The sequence below is a fragment of the Centropristis striata genome, chromosome 6 (genome assembly GCF_030273125.1).
Source record: "Centropristis striata isolate RG_2023a ecotype Rhode Island chromosome 6, C.striata_1.0, whole genome shotgun sequence".
NCBI lineage: Eukaryota > Metazoa > Chordata > Actinopteri > Perciformes > Serranidae > Centropristis > Centropristis striata.
Window position 1 is genome coordinate 9,877,423 of NC_081522.1, and position 19,839 is coordinate 9,897,261.

The 19,839-nt window shown below is 37.8% G+C and overlaps 1 protein-coding gene and 1 non-coding gene across 4 annotated transcripts in view; one reads left to right on the forward strand and one right to left on the reverse strand.

Annotated features, from left to right (window-relative positions):
- The window catches only part of LOC131973107 (neuroplastin-like), a 33,169-nt gene that overhangs the window by 6,595 nt on the left and 6,735 nt on the right, over window positions 1-19,839 (reverse strand). The window contains exons 2-8 of one of the 3 annotated variants that reach the window (XM_059334958.1): window positions 15,330-15,498; window positions 13,900-13,994; window positions 12,780-12,913; window positions 11,628-11,901; window positions 10,011-10,032; window positions 7,230-7,306; window positions 6,086-7,082 (exon numbers count right to left, since the gene is read on the reverse strand). In XM_059334958.1, coding sequence (XP_059190941.1) covers window positions 7,246-7,306; window positions 10,011-10,032; window positions 11,628-11,901; window positions 12,780-12,913; window positions 13,900-13,994; window positions 15,330-15,498 — 755 coding nt within the window. In that variant the 3' untranslated portion in view covers window positions 6,086-7,082; window positions 7,230-7,245. Of the gene's footprint in view, window positions 1-6,085; window positions 7,083-7,229; window positions 7,307-10,010; window positions 11,902-12,779; window positions 12,914-13,899; window positions 13,995-15,329; window positions 15,499-19,839 lie in introns of those variants that run through there. The other 2 variants (XR_009394536.1, XM_059334959.1) reach the window with 2 other exon arrangements.
- trnap-agg (transfer RNA proline (anticodon AGG)) lies at window positions 49-120 on the forward strand. Its single transcript has one exon. It is a non-coding gene; the product is annotated as a tRNA-Pro (tRNA).

Below are 19,839 nucleotides of genomic sequence, written 5' to 3' on the forward strand. Positions count from 1 at the left end.
ATTTTGCAGGAACCTTACAAAAATTTTAATGGACAAACGGCAAAGTGTGGCTCGTTGGTCTAGGGGTATGATTCTCGCTTAGGGTGCGAGAGGTCCCGGGTTCAAATCCCGGACGAGCCCTCATGTATAGTTATAACAGCATGGTATTTTTAGGGTGTTCTGCAGAGGAGCTGCACTGACAAATTCCCACACTGAGTCGTAGGTGTAGAGCCTTTGGACAACTAGAAATTTCACACTTCAGCTGATATCATCTGAAAAAGTAATGTGATCTATTTAAAGCTCTAAGAGAATATCTATAAACAAAATCATTTCATGGACACATTTGTACTATTTCTACCACAAACTTTTGCAGCATGATTCATATGACATCCTACGTAACATGACAAGTGCAACACCGTAAACACGTGACAATGGTTGTTCTAAACAGCACACGATCAGTTTTAATGTTTTTAATGTTGTAAAAGCACCAAAAAAACTAAAAACAATTACTCACACAGCTAGTTCCCTAAGGTTAGGAAAAAGCTGGGTTAAGATTGATGAATTTGGTTTAAATCCCAGATGAGCCCACCATTCAGTTAGGATAATATGGTATTCATTAGGTCTTTTGTAAAGGAAATGTACTGACAAATTACCAGTAGAGTTGTAGGTATGGTGTCTTTGGCCAACCAGTAATTTCATGCCACAGCTGATATGATTTGATAGATCAAAGTAATCCTATTAAAGCTGCAGTGCACAACATCCAGAGCAAATCTATGTTCAATATATTGTCATGAAGTAGTTCATATGCAGCATGAATCATATGATATACCAAGAATGATCACTCTGCCCTGTAATTCGGATCCACCGCAAAATTGAATGGGTTTAACCTTTGCGCGTGCTAAACCCTTCCACCAAGTTTCATGAAAACCGAGCTTGTAGTCTTTCTGTAATCCTGCTGACAAACAGAAGAGGTGGAGGTGGAGGTAATGAACAGAGGAGCTGATTGTGTCTAATTTCAGATGGCGACACCTTCTCATCAACCTTTAAACTACAAGAGAAGTCAGTGTGGATAATGTTCAATACTGTGATGTAAATGGTGGATATGTTTCAACCTTCATCACTTATTGTGATGATATTACATTGAGGTACAACCTGTTTGGCCACCTACTGAATGTATTATGGCAGATGCATTAACACTCTCAGTGTCAGCAGACAGTGTTTCTTTTTTATTCCCTGAAGAAGACATTTTCAGTCATATAGAAAAGTGATGAAATACTTCCCAGCACTGACCAACACAGAAATTAATTTGGAGAAAGGTTGTTGACAGTTGGCTGCATTACTCTTCAAAGAAAACTTCACTAAATTGATTTAAACCAAACCACAATTTCATATGGCAAAACGCCATGTGAACAGTTTGTTTCTGCCAAAATACTTTCTCATGATACAGTGATAAACTAATATAAATGTAAATCTACCAGAGGCAGAGATTCTGCTACTAGCAACAGACACTACTTTTTGAAAGAAGTGTTTTCTATGAAAATTAGATTAGAGAAACCATCAAAAAAAAAGTAATTACATGCAGATTTGTGGCTCATTCGTCTAGGGGTATGATTCTCCCTTAGGGTGTGAGAGGTCCTGGGTTTAAATCCTTAGAGCCCATAAATACTTAGACTAAATACCATGTTATTTATTGGGTGTTACAAAGAGGAACTGTACTAATGAATCCCCAGTTGTAGTTGTTAGCACCCTTGAAAGACTTAAATATAGAATAAAATACTGCTAATGCTTCTACCAACCGGTCCATGACAGACTGATAGTATGTAGTGAAGATTTTGAAGGAGTTTAATAAAAGGTATAAACCGTTTTCTATGGCTACAATTATATTAAATAATCTAATTTTTTTGGTCTAGGGGTATGATTCTCGCTGAGGGTGTGAGAGGTCCAGGGTTCAAATCCCGAGCGACGAGCCGACAAATACTTAGACTAAATAACATGGTATTTATTGTGTGTTATGCAGAGGAGCTGTACTGATAAACCCCCACACTGAGTTTTAGTTGGACAACTTAAATATAGAAAATAATAAAGGCAAACTAGAATTACAGCCACACGGTTAAAGTCTCCGCCAACCAGAGAGGTTGCAGTGTCATGCTGTATGGACTAATGACTTTAAAAGAGTTCAATAAAAGGTTTAAACTGTTTATGTTGAAAATTATATTAAAGAGTCTAGTTATTAGATCATTATATATGATTACAGTGTGAAACTTTTGAGTTTTGGACAGAACTGTGTTGTGTGAGGTCACCGTGACCTTAATCTTTGACCTTCAATTCAAATCAGTTCATCCTTGAGTCCAAGTGGACGTTTGAGCCAAATCTGAAGATTTTCTCTCAAGTCGTTCCCGAGATATTGCTCACAAGAAAAGGACAAACAGACGGACAACCTGAAAACATAATGCCTGCGGACACGGCTCTCGCTGGCACAGAGGCATGAAAAAAGGAAGTGATTTTTCTTCGGAAAAATAGAACTGTCTGCAGGTTATCCTGTTTCCTTCCTCTTTTCTTCAGTGATCATCCTACAGAAGCCAAAACAATCTTGTGTCTTAGCGTCAGCACTTCAAGCTTGCAGTCTCCTGATCATCAACTGCCCAGATTAGGAGTTCACACTCTGTGCCTTATTTAGTACTCCAGTCATCACTCTCCATTTTGTTTGCAGGCATGATTATCACCAAGTGTGGAACGTCACCTCATATCACATGGCTGATTTGCACTACATGCTAAATTCCACGTTATGTATGCTATTTTCAGTTTATCATATGGGGCATATCATACAGGAGATTTGTACTTTTTTGCTACAGCCAGAGGGGAAAAGTCCTAGTCCTCCAAATGCTGGGTCCTGGGTCGCAAAGATGTTATCTAGCAAGTGAAATCATGTGGACAGTGGTGGGAAAAGTATTCAGATCCCTTACTTAATTAAAAGTACTAATACCACATTGTGAAATAAATCCATTTCAAGTGAAAGTCCTGCATTCAATATATATATGTATATATATATATATATATATATATATATATATATAGATAGATAGATAGATAGATAGATAGATAGATAGATAGATAGATAGATAGATAGATAGATAGATAGATAGATAGATAGGTTATTTGTATTTATATAAACAATGTTCATAATTTTGAAAAAAAAATAGGACTCATTTTAACTACTTAATATACAGTTTTGAAGTATAATTCTAAAAAAAAAAACACATAAAATGTATCATGTTTTTCATGTTAAATCTTCACCTGAAAAGTAACTAAAGCTGTCAGCTGTATACAGTGGAGTAAGAAGTACAATATCTACCTCAAAATGTAGTGTAGTTGAAGTATAAAATTACATAAAATGGAAATACTCAAGTAAAGTACCTTAAAATTGTACTAAAGTAGAGTACTTGAGTAAATGTACTTAGTAACATTTCAACACTGGATGTGGACATATAAATTATTACCCCATAGGCCACAGTAACTATGACGGAGCGAAGGTGGAAGTGAGGTCACGGAGTATAAAGATATAATTAAGAACACCAAGGGTGGAGGCGTGGTGGATGGGTCAGTCAATCACAGGACAGTAGTCTCTGACTGAGGAGACCGCTGCTAAACAAAATTTAACATTGTTATTTTAAGTGTATGCAATTTAACATCTGTATGGCTATGTCACCTTCTACGTCACGTTTTCCGTCACTTACATAACTACTGTACTGTACTGTACTACCTCACATCTGACAGTAGTTATCTTATATCAAACTATCTTTTCCTAAGCTTCACTATGCACCTTTTCTGTTCCCTAAACATAACCAAACTGTGGCTGTCTGACAATGTTAACCTTGTGCTTAAAACTCTGATGCTAAGTTTACGTTTAAGGTATGAGGAAATGTTGAGCTGCATTTAAGTAGGGGTGCTAATCTTTGTGTTATAAAACATGTCTGCAGAGGATTCTTCAAACTAACCTAGTTACTTACTCTAGTGACTAACTAGTCTGGTCACAGAGGAGGAAAGTTGTAGAACAAGTCCAGAAGGCTATTGTGTGAATTAATTATAAATTAAGCTATAAATCCTTTAATGAAAGTTTAAATCTACCTTCTAAATGTGTTATTAAATATAACCCACTGGCCTGTTTGAGAACTTGTTATTTAAACTTTCATCTCATCACCTGAATGTAAGATTAACCCACAAAGACAGAACAACAAATCATTTTTTGTCAAAAGTTGTGTTCCAGTTGTTGTTTTTTTTTGGGTTCACAAAGTCACAGATGTCTCTTTGCCCTGGAAATGGACTTTTCTTATTACAGCTTGAATCCCACTGACATATTAATCCAGGACACCATTACATCATGGAACTCAGGGCCAGACAATTAAAATACCAGTTTATAAAAGTTGTAAAACACATTACAATGTTTCTTTACTCTCCAGCTGGTTCTAGAAATATTGCTGATAGCCCAAAAACATGAGACCTGCTTTCTAGTTCTGCCAGACAACAGACACGATAAAATAGCGCCCCCTTTTGGATTTCTGCTGCAACTTTCCACATAAACTGTTGAATGTACTGCCCACTACTGTTAGAAAATAAGAGGAGAGAAATACTCAGGTGCCAGTTTAACAAGTAGTTGCACCTGTCTAAAACTAAAGCCAGGAGTAGATATTATGTTGTCCACTCCATTTATATAACATATATATTGAATATATACCACATCATATTCAAAGAGTTCAAGGTACAAAATATTACTTTTTTTTGTTTTGCATAATAATAAAAAATCACTAATTCCAAATACTTATTTTCATATCACATAACTTTGGTGGAGGAATGAATCATTTTAATCTTTTTTGGTTCTTTGGTTTTTTTAGAGCCACCACAAGCATCCAGTTAAGGATAAGACCTTTGTAGGCATTTCAAATCATTCTTTTCAAAAATAAATTACCAGAACTGCAGTGGTTTATAATGAAAACTAAAAGATACGGTTATATTATAATAGGAATTACATCCACAGCAACCCCCTTCTTTTGGTAATATAAAATGCTTTTACAAGTTGAGATGACTCACAGTGTCAGGTTTCAGCTGACAACAGCCCACACTTTCTAACTTCTATATCCTAATCGCAAATTTCTGCTCTCTGGTAATCTTTATGCAGCTTCTTCTCTGTGCTTCTTAGAAACAGCTTCTTTGGGTGAATGCAGACTGGGCATTTCATAGGTTTGCAGAAGCAGAGTTGCATAGCTCTGCACTGATGATTCACTTCAATATAATCTCAGAATTTTGGCATTGATATGATGCATTACAGAGAGGTGTAATTTGATGCACTTTACTGTTATGGACGGAGCTACATGGTACAGAATAACAGAGTTAAATGGTATGGACAGAGCACTCGGGACGCATCTCACTTACACCAGAATGAATGTAAACCTGTGAGTAGAATGAGCAGAGTAGAAACTTATCTTACATTTTTTTTTAAAACATGTTCTAATAGGGGTAAAACTGTCAAATTTAAGAATTTGGAATGTAAAAAAATATCAGAATCAAACTTAAAACTGTGTGTAATTGTCTGTAATACTTGATGGTTAACTCCAACAATTGTTAAAAACACAAATCTCTTGAGAAGATGACCTCAGTGTCCTCAACTGTAGCTTTAATGGATAAACAAAACAAATTTTCACCTCCACTTATCAATAATCTTATCTAACCAGAATGACAGCTTCATGTCTATAATTTAACCCTGGGTGCTTGCAGTGTCACATTCTCCATCTTTCACATCTAATCTGGAGTTTACAAATAAAAACACTGGCAAGAAGAAGCATTCTTTTGACCACCTTCACTTTTTGATCATGAGAAAACTGTCAATGAGTCCCAGTTTGTTGACTTTTAAGTCTATTTTCATCTTATATATTCTTGGTATGATGAAGGTTTGTTGCTCCTTGTTCCCCTAATGTGACTCACTTAAACTTCACTAGATGGAGCTGTCCTCAACGCGCTCTCATTTTTTTTCATGGGACGGCCTGTGTGCATCATTAACTGAATAACTGACTATCTACTGTGCTTTGGAAGGAAACCGACTCAGCACACACACTTTCTTTTTTCAGATATTTATTCTTAAAAATGAGTCGGGGATCTTGGAATTGCTTCACGTGTGTCAGTCCTGACGTGGGCTTCTTTTCGCCGCCTCCCACGCCAGCTGTAGAGAATTCATGCAGCCGTGTAGTATGCCATCAACGCTCTACGGTGATCCTACTAGTTTAAAGCTTTGTCACAGAGAAATCAAAAGCTGCAATGATTTTCAATATATTGATATGGATAATAATTGCATAGGATAATAGCCATGCTGTACAATACACATACAGTAATTATAAAACAATATGTTAGAATGATTAGTACAGATTCTCTAAAGTAGGTTTATACAGTTTTTCATTATCCTCAACATTTAAGTGCATCATATCATATGAATAGTCTTTATATTAATGGTGATCTGATACATAGTTATAGTGATTTAATACATACAGTACATACAGTAAAGTAAATCTTAATCAAATTTAGAGGGACATTGCAAAGCCCTTAAAATGTAATATATATTTTCTGATAAAATGGTATTCAGTGGATATGATAAAACTGTACACAACTGTCATACCAGATTATGGCGGCATTTTCTTTGACATTGCCGAGTTTTGTTTTTCTTCTAGAACACACAGTACAGGCTATCTAATTAAAGCCACTCTCAGAGTAAAGAGCAAAAAAAAAAAAAAAAAAAGAAAGAAAAGAGAGAAAAAAAGCCATTTCTGTATCAAACAGAAGGTCAATATCTTGCATGCATTATTTTAGAAGTAGTAAAAATGTAAAATTAGTGGATAAGAGGGAAAAATCATGAACTTCAACAACTGCATGCTGCAACAATGGTTATAATGTTAACAATTCCATATTCCATATTTGCACCCTCACACAACAAAATCATAAGGCATGCCTCATTGAACTTCTCCACAACCAGACTCGTAATGGCAGATACATCCTATTAACAACTGGCATGGATTCCCCTCTTGTTTACCTTCATGTGGTCAATACAGGTGGACCAAAACCTGCAGACAAACAGAGCATTCGACTCATTACGTCAGACCATCCGGGCAATTTCTTTCGTTTGGCAGGAGCGTTCAGTGATAAGATCATATGGTGGATCAGCTTGTAATTTGTGGCCACAGGCTTCCTCTTAATAATTTAATACTTACTCAGCAGACAGGCTGCTCAGTTGGTATTCCTCTGGCGGAGATTCTTGTCTTTGTGGTTGTTGGTCGAGTTAGTTTTCCTTTAGAAAAGCAAAAAACACAATCAGTTTATTCCTTTAGATTAGAAAAGTGTGAACTAGTGCTGAAACAATCTATCAAATGGTTGATTAGTTGATGGGCAGCAAATCGTTTAATTCCATTTAGAATAACTCTTAAATCATTTCATTCATTTATCGAATAAAAAAGTAAAATATTTGCTGTTGTCTGTTTCACATATTCATAAATTAGATAGTTTTGCTTGCTGATCAGATTAAGTGACCGATTTTAAGTTATCTTATCATGTCACTTTACAGTGCAATAAAGTCCCATCGACACCTGAGGGGGAAACATTTCACAGCTTTCTATTGACTTTGTATTGCATGAAGGGGTCTCTTTGTCAATTCTGTCTAATACCCAAAAGCTGCCATGTGGTGGGAAGCACTACCAACAGGATAAAGTTTCTATAAGCTGAAGAACCAAAAAAAATAAGCTTTAAACCACAAAAGTGGAAGTGGATTTGTACACATTTCATTAATTTCACTAATTAATATTAATTTATCACTAATAAAGTCAGTCATTTAAATATCCAAAACAATGTTTTACACTAACTACATTTCTGTAAGTTAAAATAAAGGATTTTGATTCTAGAGGAATGTGGATAAATCCGAAAGCTATGCAGTATTATGTTAGCTAAGTGCTTTAGGTTGCTTACTAAGAGCTAATTAGTCCGCTCTGGTAAACATGGGGTACTGAAGTCCGATGCTTAAATCTGATGTTTTTAGCTGCTAAAGGCATCTTGTTAGCGGTTCAGGCCTTGGTTGCATACTGTGTTGTTACCCCTCCAGTGGGTGTGGTGGTTTTCAGAGTATGACACGTTGTGCTCTGTCTCTGTATGCTGAATACAGAATCAATTTAGAAAAAAACATACGGAAGAGTACATTAAAGGGACACTCAACTGATTACTACTACTACATAGTACGCGGTTGCCCATAAAGTTGGAACAATTTTGTTTTCTGTCAATCCTCTGTTAATTGTGGTTTCATTTTCATTGTGATGTGTTTGAAGTTTTGAGAAGATATACACTTTATCTGTCAATGATCACATTGTCACAATCATTTCATTTCATTTAGGGCGACTGTGTATATCATCTGTGGCTCTGATGGGAGCTTTCTGAAGTCTAAAGGAATAATCAGTGAAATGCCCCTTTAATCAGCAACGAAAACAAAACTTATTTGCAGCTCTAGTGTACACTTAACACCTCAGTACATGAACACAAATTATACTATTAACTTTGGAGTAATATACCACACCTGGTTCCAGTTATATTTTTAAAATAGTTATTTTGCGTTGTTGTTATCATTTAATAAAATTAATTGAACTATTTATAGGTGGCACATAAAACCACTTATATATGAAGCACTATAATGTAGTTGTAAGCAGGCGGCTTTAGGGACAGTTCCAAATTACTATAAATGAACAGTATTTCTCAACAATTATAACTTATTCAATGCATATATTCTATATCAACTGTTTTAACTATATTGTATTTTATTTTCTGATCATACACCAGCCCACCAGCTAAACTTTATAATCTGAAGACACACTACTATAGAAGAGGAAAACACAAGGTAGCCACAGCCTAAAGCAGGGGTCTGCAACCTTTACTAACAAAAGAGTGGTTTGACCCTTTCAATGAGAACAAAACAGCCTACTAAGTCTAAATTATCCTAGCAGCATTAATAAGTAATAATGAGCATTTATCATTAAGATTTTGCCAGAATTCAGTGAGGACCCAAGCGCAAATGAGAAGCTGGAAACCGAAGAAATATCTCAGGCGATTTGGAATCTAAAGCTAATTTAGAGAAACTCAAAACTAGACTTGAAGTTGACAAAATATGAAGGTTTAGGTGCTGGGCTCTAGACTTTTGTAAGCTATGATACACATTTTAGTTGACTTAAATGTTAAAACATTTTTTAATGCCATATATAAGGTACACATATTAGCAACTGAAGTATACAATTATGTTTGGGCCAACAACAATGATAAATGAACATTAAAATGTAAAGAAATAACTGTTACATTTCACATACATTTTTCTGTCACAGCCACAGGGAGTCGCTGGTTGCCTAACCCTGGCCTAGAGCGTAGACGCTTTATTGTCTAATAGGCCAAAAAGGGAAAATAATTTACAAAATTAACATCATGCTGTGTTAAAGAAGACTTGAAGCGAGCGACTGAGATCATAAACTATTTATGAGAATGTTTACTGAGGTAATAAATCAAGTGAGAAGTCTTAACTAAGATACAAATAAACCTATTTTTGCAACCAGTGGAGTCGCCTTCTGCTGGCCATTAGATAGATTGCACGTTTAAGGCACAGCTTTCCTTCTGGTTAAAAAACATTTATTAAAAGTTCGCATATTGCTTATGACTGTTATTAGGGGGACTTGAAGTAATGTGTTGGCTTCTAAGAGCACCATGGGCAGGGATGCTCTAATTAGGACAGATGGTATGATGTCATTGACAGCTAAAAAAAGTCCTAACTTGACTCATTATATTTCCCAGTGATCTATATGAATGCTGAAAAGCACCATCATGATGCTCCCAGTTATTTGTGACCCAGATTTGGGGTGTACTGTACACTGAGCTCTACAGACAGGCAGCAGTGAATACATCATGATAAGCTACAACAAAACACACATTTTCAAGCTAAACAGAGATAATATTGAAATGCTTATACTTACACAGGGCCTGCGTGGTCATCATCTGAGGCAGCAAGGGAAAATATGGAGAAATGAAGACCAAGAAAATAGAATAATCGCAAGGAAGTTGCATACGTTCATAAAGGGTTTTTTGTTTTTGTTTTTTTAACAGAAACATACAGCATTGAGAACTATAGCTGGGACTCACGAATGGTGCACTTGATGTTTTGAAGAGTTTTTATATTGAAACTGTATGTGCAGACTTGTTATGGAATGAAGACGTTGCCGTGATGAAGTAACAAAATAGTAAACATCAGGCTGTCATGCCGCAGGAAAAACCACCTCATGAGGCCACTCACAAACACACAGAATGCAGTCAAATGTAGCACAATGCCATTAAAACAATTACATACAGGCAAAATTCATATTTTAAAAAAAATACTGTTGTCATGCACAGACGCTCACAAAGAACAGCTGTTCACTGAGAGAGATTAGTGAGGAGCAGCTGCATTAATATCACCCCTCGAATGAGGGTAATGAAGTCATAGAAGCAGCGTGAAACAGAGATGGTAGAATTGATTGAAAAACACAAAATATTTTCAGGGTTTTTTTACGGTGACTTGCATGCCATCTCACCGCTGCAGTGCAAATACATGAAGGTAGGGTTTTTAAAATAAAATCTTAAAAACGGAGCATTTTGAATGGCACTTGACACTCTGTTGCTGTGCTGTGAACTGGAAGAAGATGAGGCTGAATGCTTATTATAACTCATGAAGCATGCAAAGTCTCACACTTACCACAAACAAGGTTAAGGGTTTTGCAATTTAGGGGAAAAAGGGGGAGGATGGGAGATATTATAACAATCTGTTAAAATAATCAAACAGCCATCACTAACCTTTGTATGAAGCATTAACATTTCATGCAAGAATTCGCTGCATGATTCACACAATCTGCATCCATTTTGTAAGACTGTGAGGACTCTCAAGGTGACTTAAACACCATGTAATGAACCATAATGACAAAACAGTCCTGTGCCTGTGCTGCCACCGACAGCTCCGAGCTGTCAGTCATTCGCTGCACGTTGCATCTAATCAGCATGTGACAACATCAAAATTCTGTTTGAGAGAAAAAGGTCAGCCAAATACCATTAATGCATAATTTATGATATATGGAGACTCTTGAAAATTAAGTACTCGGTAGTATTGGAAAATCCCAGGTTGTGTAGCTAAATGATGTGTCTCGTGGTTAAGCTTGCAGCAGCTCAGGGACAGCACAAGGTCCCTGGAAAGCTGTTAATAATTGAAACTGTCCACCTCCGCAACACTGCAGTATCATATTTCTCATGAATATTAAATGCATAAAATTGTCCTGACAAGGTGCGACCTCCTGCAACAGTGTCTGCCTGTTGGGTCAACCTCGCCAGACTTAATTATTGAATGCAGGCTCTGCACAGTGTCAGGTGACTCTGCCGGTGTCTCTTGCGAAGGAATGACTCAAGCGGACACCGAAAAACAGAGTGCGCCTCCTCTCACAGTCGTACCACGCTGACAGGGATTTGGAAGGCACAAAATCAACCGCATATACATATCAAAGCTGAACAATAAAACCCCTCCTCTATAATAAAAACAGTAGAATAATAAAACGGTCCGGGTGACTCACCGTCTTGTAAATCCTCCGGCTTCTTACGCTTCTCATAAACGACAATGATGACGATCAGGATGATGATCTCAGCCAAAACCCCCAGAAGAGGCCATAGGGGGGCCAGGAGACTGCGAACCCTTAACACGATCTTCTGGTCGCTGCTGCCGAGCATGTTGGTGGCGTTGCAGTGGTACTCGCCTGGGTCTAAATTAATGTCCAGGTTGATAATGTGGAGCTCGGTGTAGTTGTCTCTGCTGTTGATGGAGAAGCGTCCGCTAGAGTTGTCAATTTCCTGTTGAGGGAGAAGAAAGAGATAATGTTGAGGGATGACAGTGGTTGTGTTTACATGGAGCAAGTTTCTTTTATATTGTAGTTAAGGTGATGAAGTTTTAGGGCATTATACAATATTTCATGCTACATTACAGGACCATGTTATAAAATGACAGTAAAGCACTTCTTGAACTATCTCCTAAATGTCATGGATTTTTAATAAATGTTTTATTTGTTTGTTGCACATTTTATTTTTTTATTTGCCGGCATTTAATCTAATTGTAATGCTGATTTGTTTAAATCTTTGTTCCCCATATAAAGCACTTCAAAAGGTTCAGCGTGTACAATTTAGTGGTATCAAAGGGTGAGGCTGGTCTCACAAGGTCTGAGGTTTTTTTGTCTTTTTGTGTTTTGAATATAGTTAATTTTCCAAATAAGTTCTGACATAGGGAACATTTAACCCACACAAAGCAAAAAAAAGCAAAAAACTACTTTATCATAGGGCTTTTTCTTTTCTTTTCTTTCCTTTTCTTTTCTTTACTATTTTACTGTCAAAATGCTTTCTCAATATTATAACAACGTGTCACTCTGGAATAGGCAAATATAAAAAATGTATATGTAAATGTATAAAATAATAATGTATAAGTATATGTATAAAAATTAACACTTTTATTAGTACCTTTTCTGTTTTGGCAGCTGACTGCACGACGCAGGTGAGTCCAACACTAACTTCTGACTCAATAATACGAACATAGTTGAATAAATCCTCTCTGACCGTGTCGACCAAAAAAACAACCAATCATTATAATCTTCCTAAATGTAGAATTCAGATCGGACTGCATTACGTTTTATAGGTGTGCCTAATAAAGTGGCCAGGTAGAGTAAATTCGTATCACATACCCTGTGCATGCCGTTTTCGAACTTGCGCCAGGTCCAGACAGGATAAGGGTAGCCCACAGACTTACAGTAGAGCACAGCAAGCTGGCCCTCGTTCTTGTTCTCACTACGCTTGTGGCCTATAATGTCAGGAGCAGCTACAACAACAAAAACAGAACAACAAGCATCAAGTGTTATTATACATTCAACAAAATTCACAAACATAAACTCCTACAGGTTTACTGTCAGCGCAGTCATTTATAAATGTGGGTACAGTAATATGAGTACTAAATTGTACTTTACATCTTTTAATTTACAAAGAGAAACTGATAATAAATAATGTAATTTTTATGACATCTATCTTTTAAATATTAGTTAAGTTAGCAATGCTTTTGGAAAAAAGTTTTTTAGGCAATGAACAGCTTCTTCCCCTTGTTTCAGATCATATAGATGATGATGATAATAATAATAATAATAATAATAATAATATATTAATTGAGTCCTTTTCAAGCAAGATGCATGAAGACAGCTGCAGAGGGTAAATTATGCAGCAAACAAGATCACAACAAGTAGAGAAATATCAAAGAAGAAAACTCCCAATCAAGAATCAAACATACATAAAATGTAGTTGCTCAACTAATCTAACAAAGAAAATGATTTTGGAGGAGTTTTCTAGTTATGATTAGGGAGTACATGAAATATTTCATTCATAATATCTGTTTGGTCTAATGTGACATCAAACCGTCTGTATTATTCTGTGCATTATAAATCTTTCTGGTCTATGAATCTTTTTCCTTCACAGATAAAAAAAGACATACCCCCATGAAATAAAAAGCAAACGAAATCCAATTTGCCTCCATAGTGATGCGTGTGACAGCAGAAAAGGCTGACCAGATTTTACCGTTGGGACATAATCCCTTCCCATCAGACAAACAAGACACCATCTGCTGCCACTGAGCCGGGCATTGGTTAGATGGAGGTGTCAAGGGCGCCGGCTGCCCCGTGAGCAGCCAACAGAGCCGTTTGAAATCACAGGTCCTCACATGACAGGGCTGCTACTGCTCAAGGCCATTCGGGCCATTTTTATTGGTGACATCTCTAATGTGGCCTTGAAACTGCCCGCAGCTCACAAATCAACACCTACATTTAACTTCGATGGTGGCGTTTGCTGGAGGAGACATCTGGAAGGTGTAGACACACATGTACACTCCGGCGGCGTCTCCTCTTGGTTTGTTCAGCCTGCAGAGCAGAAAAACACCTTACGTGAACCCACACCAGGCTGCTAAACTCTGTTTGAAGGGATAGTTTGGATTTTTTGACGTGAGGTACTTAGTGTATAACCTACAGTGGATGGCAGTTTGGAGAAGCAGGTGGTAGTACCAATGCAAAAGCTAAACAATTTACTACTGTGGACTGGGCCGGCAGCAAAACATATTTTAGAAAAAAAACTCAGTATCAGTTTAGGGTATGTTTAGAATATTTTCACCAGAAACTGAGCATCATCTACGTGCTCTTCAAAGCCAAAAGACTCCTTTTACAAAAAACGTCATTTTACCTCACAGAACACGAGGAGTTGCTGCTCTACCACTGCCTCAATCAGTAGCTTGTTTGTGTTATTGTGGCTTTGGTGAATCTGAACTAACCTATAAAAACACAGAAGACACACAATAACACAAACAAACTAACTGATCGAGGCAGTGGTGGACCAGCAACTCCTTGTCTTCTGTGAGGTAAAATGACTGTTTTTGTTAAAGGAGGTGACTTTAAAGAGAGTGTAGATAATGGCTTCCCTGGGCTGTCTGATGGAAAGGGAAGGTGGTGAAAATATTCTAAATATAGCGGACACTTAAACTGATATTGATTTTTTTTTATAGGTGGCTAAAATATTTTTTGTTGTTGTTCACTGTTTTGCTTCTTTATTGGTAATCCCGCCTGTTTCACAAAACTGAGGGTGGTCCCACCGCCATCTACTGCAGTTATGGCTAGAAAGTTATGGCTTGTGTAAAAATGACATCATGTTCTCATTATAATCAGAGCTCAAGAGGCATCTATTTTTCCCTAACACATTTTACACAAAAGCAGAGAAGGTTCAGTTGTTATAGAGCATCTCTGGATGGATTTACTGTTCATCAGACCACAAATTATATAAGAAATAGCCAGCTAGTGTACCCTGCAGTCCCCCCTCCTTACTCACAAGCAGACTGCTTTGCCATGAGGAGAGCCCGCTGTTGGGCTCATTTTCTGTAGCCAGTGTAGCGTGAAAGCAACTTCATACTACATCCACGTATTGTTGTCACAGTGTAGGAAAGCACACTCCTATTTCCAGACGAGTGACATCTTCATATTTACACAAGACTGATTTTTAAGCAACGATATAGCCGAATTTGCCGAATGTAAACACAGTGAACTCGCACACAAACTCTTGTGACGCACATGATAAATCTTTTCTAGACTTATCCATCTGCTGCAGGTAATAGGTACCTCATACAACCTCACTTCAAAATGTCCGGACTATCCCTTTGACACACTCTCTCGCACACAAAAGTTGTAAAAAGGTTTTGCTGCGACTCCTACTTGTACTCGGTGTTCTTATTCGGGCTGCGTGTTTCTGAGATTTCCTCTCCATTCTTCATCCAGTAGCTCTCCTGGTGGGCACCGTGGGCGCTGGTCAGGTTGCACTGCAGAATGTAAACGTCGCCTTCCACAGGAAGTGTGGTGTGTTCAGAGCTGGCGATTGACGGCTCTGCAAGAAAAACACAGATCAGCTACGACAGAAGGGATGTTTGCTGGGACTCGTGGGTTGAGGGTGTGTTGGAGGATGTAACCGGCAACGCACAAAGGGTTTAAACACAGACACCACAGCCAAACACGCTTATACGCACTTATACAATATAGCACAGGAATAGAGTTATGAGGTGGGAGGAATTATTTTGGGCATCGAGGTTTCCTTAAGTAGAAGTCATTTTCTGTGTGTTTGGAATTGGGAGCGCTTCCAAGTCTCGAATGAAACTCCCTCGGTTGAATCATCAGTACAAAAGATGATCAACTGCATTAGAAGATATCTGCTTCTTCGACTAAAAGTGAAGGTAAAAGCCTGTGCACATAGAAACGTAAGAGGGGACGCCAACTGCAGCTCCCAAGGTGCATTTCATTATAAAGCGTTCAATTACAGAGTTGAAGATTACACTTTTTACAAAGCTCACAGTACAATCTGCATCTGAAATTATAATATATATTATATTAATATAATATTATTATTATTATAGCTCAATTTCGGATGAATTGTGTAACTATAGCACTGTGTTTTGGTCTCAGCTGCAATGATTGAATCCGCCATACCTCAATGACAGAAAAGAATCCGACTAAATCAATTAAAAGTGATGTAAACCTCCAGTATCATTACACAAAGGGAAGTTGCTGATTTAAAAATTTGGAACAGTAATTTAGAGTGGGGAAAATTTCCTCAGGAAACCGTTTCTGTACAGGATACAACGAGAAAGTTCTATTACACTGCTGGAATACTGCTGTAAAAAAATGCTAAAATAAAAAAAACATAATTTTTTCGATTGTAATTTTGCAGCGAAACCGACCACAACAGATTTACTTTTTATGAAAGAAGGACTCATGTTGGGAACTGGTGTGGACGACTCAAGGTCACGGTCTATTTACATTTAGTTTTAATTTAGAGATGACATTAAATAGCTGTTGTATTTTGCTTAATGTTGATTATCAATATCTCATTTGTACATGTAGACATTATCGATCCTCTCATTTGGAGTAGTTACAAGCTGAAACACAGCTCAACAGGGTTGTCTCAAATACCATTCTTTGGGCTTCAAAGTTCAATTAGAATTATACTCAAATATTTGGAGCTTGGAGTTCGCAGCCTAAATGAGGCACAGTTGCAAACTGGTGAATTTAACGGCTATTATTTCATCTACATTTCTCAAGAGGACCAGGGTCAGGTTGTGACCTGTCTTTAAAAAAGTGCTCAAGTTTCCTCCTTTCTGTGACGATCACTTTCCTTTGGATGCTTCTCTACTTTCTTCCATTAACATGGGGAGCCCAGTTTTTCACTCTTTGAATACTGCTTTGGAGGTCCATTACCATTGGTTATTTTTCCAACTTCTAATTGTAAATCTGGAGCTACCTGATCAACAAATAGATGACTAATATGACCGGATAATTTAAGGCTGATTTTTGCACCTTTTGCTACTGAAACATTTTGTTTGGTACCAAAAAAAGTGTTGATGATTCTAAACTGAAGTTCAGCACGCGCAAGTTTTAGTTTTTGCATATGTTCCATGCATTTCAGATTCTGACAGGTGATAGTTGGAAAGAAAAACTTCTATTGAAAGAAGTATATAAAAGCATGATAAACTGATACTACAAACAATTGTTATTTTTCATCAGATTCTTAAATAACAAAGTCACACCAGGTAACACTTTGTGTGAGTCAGCCTGTAAAAAACAGATTATAAGATAATAATAATAATCAAAAGAAATCATTAAATTAAACAGAATGACAAAGATTTCAGGGAAATAAGAAAATGAAAAAGAAAAAATGAAGTAGAAACAGAAACGGGGAGGAGACTGAGCTCTATGGGGAGCAGGGTGAAGCTAGTACTGAACTAAAATACTTCTCAATTCTGCCAGTAAAGTACAAGGCTAGCTGGATTATCTTCATTTTCCAGGCCTGTTGGGAGGAATGGGACCGAAGGAGGCAGCTAGAAGTCCTGTGGAGAGGTCTGAGGGAGGCTAACGGAGAGGGGAGGGGTGCTTCCTCTACAGTGACCACTCACTCTGCAGCACCGTAATAGTGGCCTGAGCACGGATCCAGGTAGTGGCTGGATTTTGGTGCAGGTCGTTACGTCGCGGGTCATTGCTGGCTCGGCATTCATAGGTCCCAGCGTCATCCAGCGTGAGACGAGAGACCCCCAACACGCTCACGGCGTTGGAGCCGTAGGCCGTGCTGATGACCACTCTGCGCTTACGGGCGCCGTCCCACAGCTGCCTGAATGAGTCGGCGCGGTTAATCTCAGCGTACCACCACTGGATTTCCGGGGTGGGGTTTCCCACCACGTCACAGTACAGCTCGAAGGTGTCGCCCGTAAGCTTAGTCTCAGAAAAAGGTGATTTCACAAAGCCCGCTGGTGGTGGCGGTGGCGGTTTGGGTGGCAGCAAATCCAGAGATAAATCAAAAGAAAGGAAAACAGGTGGAGCAAGAAAATAACAGTAAATTAAATGGGAAACAGAAAAGTAAAGGCAAACAGACAAGTAAAGACAAACAGAAAAGTGAAGACAAACAGAATTAACATAAATGTTGATTTAAAAAGGACAGTTAACCCCATAATCAAAAATGCTGATTTTTTTTTTTTTTTAGCTTTGTAGCTTTAGCTTTAGCTTGTGGTGCTCAAGTACCAAAAAAATACTACTGTGATATTGTTCTACTTTAGTAGAGCTCCCACATGAAACTGCTCACGAGTTCTGTGGATTATCTTAAGTTAGTCACGAGCAAATGGCATCTAAGAGAAAAAAATTCTGTATTTGATTTTGGGGTGAACTGTCTCTTTAAGTAAATACAAAGGGGAAAATATAAAACATACAATAAAAATCTAGCCAACTATATATTTTCCCTAATCCTTTGCTAATTTTACAAGTCCATCTCCTCAGATTGTTATTTTTTGCATGAAAACAAATGTAGCTTTAGTGTTTATTTTCCCAATTCAGACTTTATATTAAAATTTTTGTATTTTCTTTTCTTTTCTTGACTTTTTGATTATTCCGGTGTGCTCTGCTGTGCTGTTTGCTGGACAGTATGTTCTGAATAAGCTACTCGATACCTGAATCTCCCTTGGGATGAATAAAGTATCAATCAATTAATCTATCTATCCATCGAGCTTGAATTAGGATGGAAGCTTTTGGCCATATCGCCCTATTTAGCTCTAAAACACAGCATAAAAATGTCAAACAACATTTGGGTAAAAGAGAGAGAGAGGTGACCTCAGATCTGCTTGAGCCATTTTTGCTGCTATTTCGAGGAAGCTTTCATTCTACTCTGCTGGGACGTCTTTGCATCGCTGCTCTCACTTGATTTTGTCCAATTAATGACATCATATAAATTTGTGCCAGGCTCACAGAGCTCTCACATTCTCCAAAAGTCCTCCAAGTGACCTTGTTGTTTTCAGTACATCTCATCTGTATAATGAAAACATCACGAGTGCTTGTTTATGTAATTATTCAATCAAGGGACACAGACACCGGGGAAACGGCACACTGTTAATTATACAGGACTGAAACGTCTCCTGCTCTGAACTGGAAGCAATAAAAGTGAAACAATTGATCACAGCCGCACAGACTGGAGGAGGAGGAGGAGGAGTTGGGGAGTGGGGTGGGGGGCTGTAGTCAGAAGCATGGTCTATAGGCACTGTGGAGAGCACGCGAGATTGAGCGGAGATTTATAGAAACTGCAGCTCTGGGTCTCTGGGGAGCGTGTGGGCGCATGGTGATAGACCCCCTCCGTTTCCATAGAAGCACTCTACGGCAAGAAAGTGGGAAGTGGAGGAGACGGCCAGCCAGACCACAAGACACACAGACGATGTGTTTCTTTATTTTTCATTACCCTGCTGTACAGCCCACATCTGGTTCATCAAGACCAGCACTTTCATTGTCAGCACAGATTCCTATATACACTCAGTGGCCAGTTTATTAGGTACAACTGCTGTAGTCTAAAAGAACAGGCCTGCTATAAATCCCACCTTCTTAAAGGTTATAATGTGCAGTTGTTATTGCATTATGCTGACAAATGTTTATGTTATTTAGCATACAATCATTGCTATAAAGGACGGACAAAATAATAAAAACGTGTGACAATTACAGCTGCAATGACAGAAAATAATTGACAACTTTTTTTTTAAAAATCAATCATTTAAGAGATTTTTCATGCACAAAAAGGCAAAAAATGCTGTTTTTAGCCCCTCAAATATTAAGATTTTCTGCTTTTCTCTGTTTTATATCGTATTCAACTGAATATCTTTGAGATTTTAGTGACAAAAAATACATTTAAAGACATTGACTTGGACAT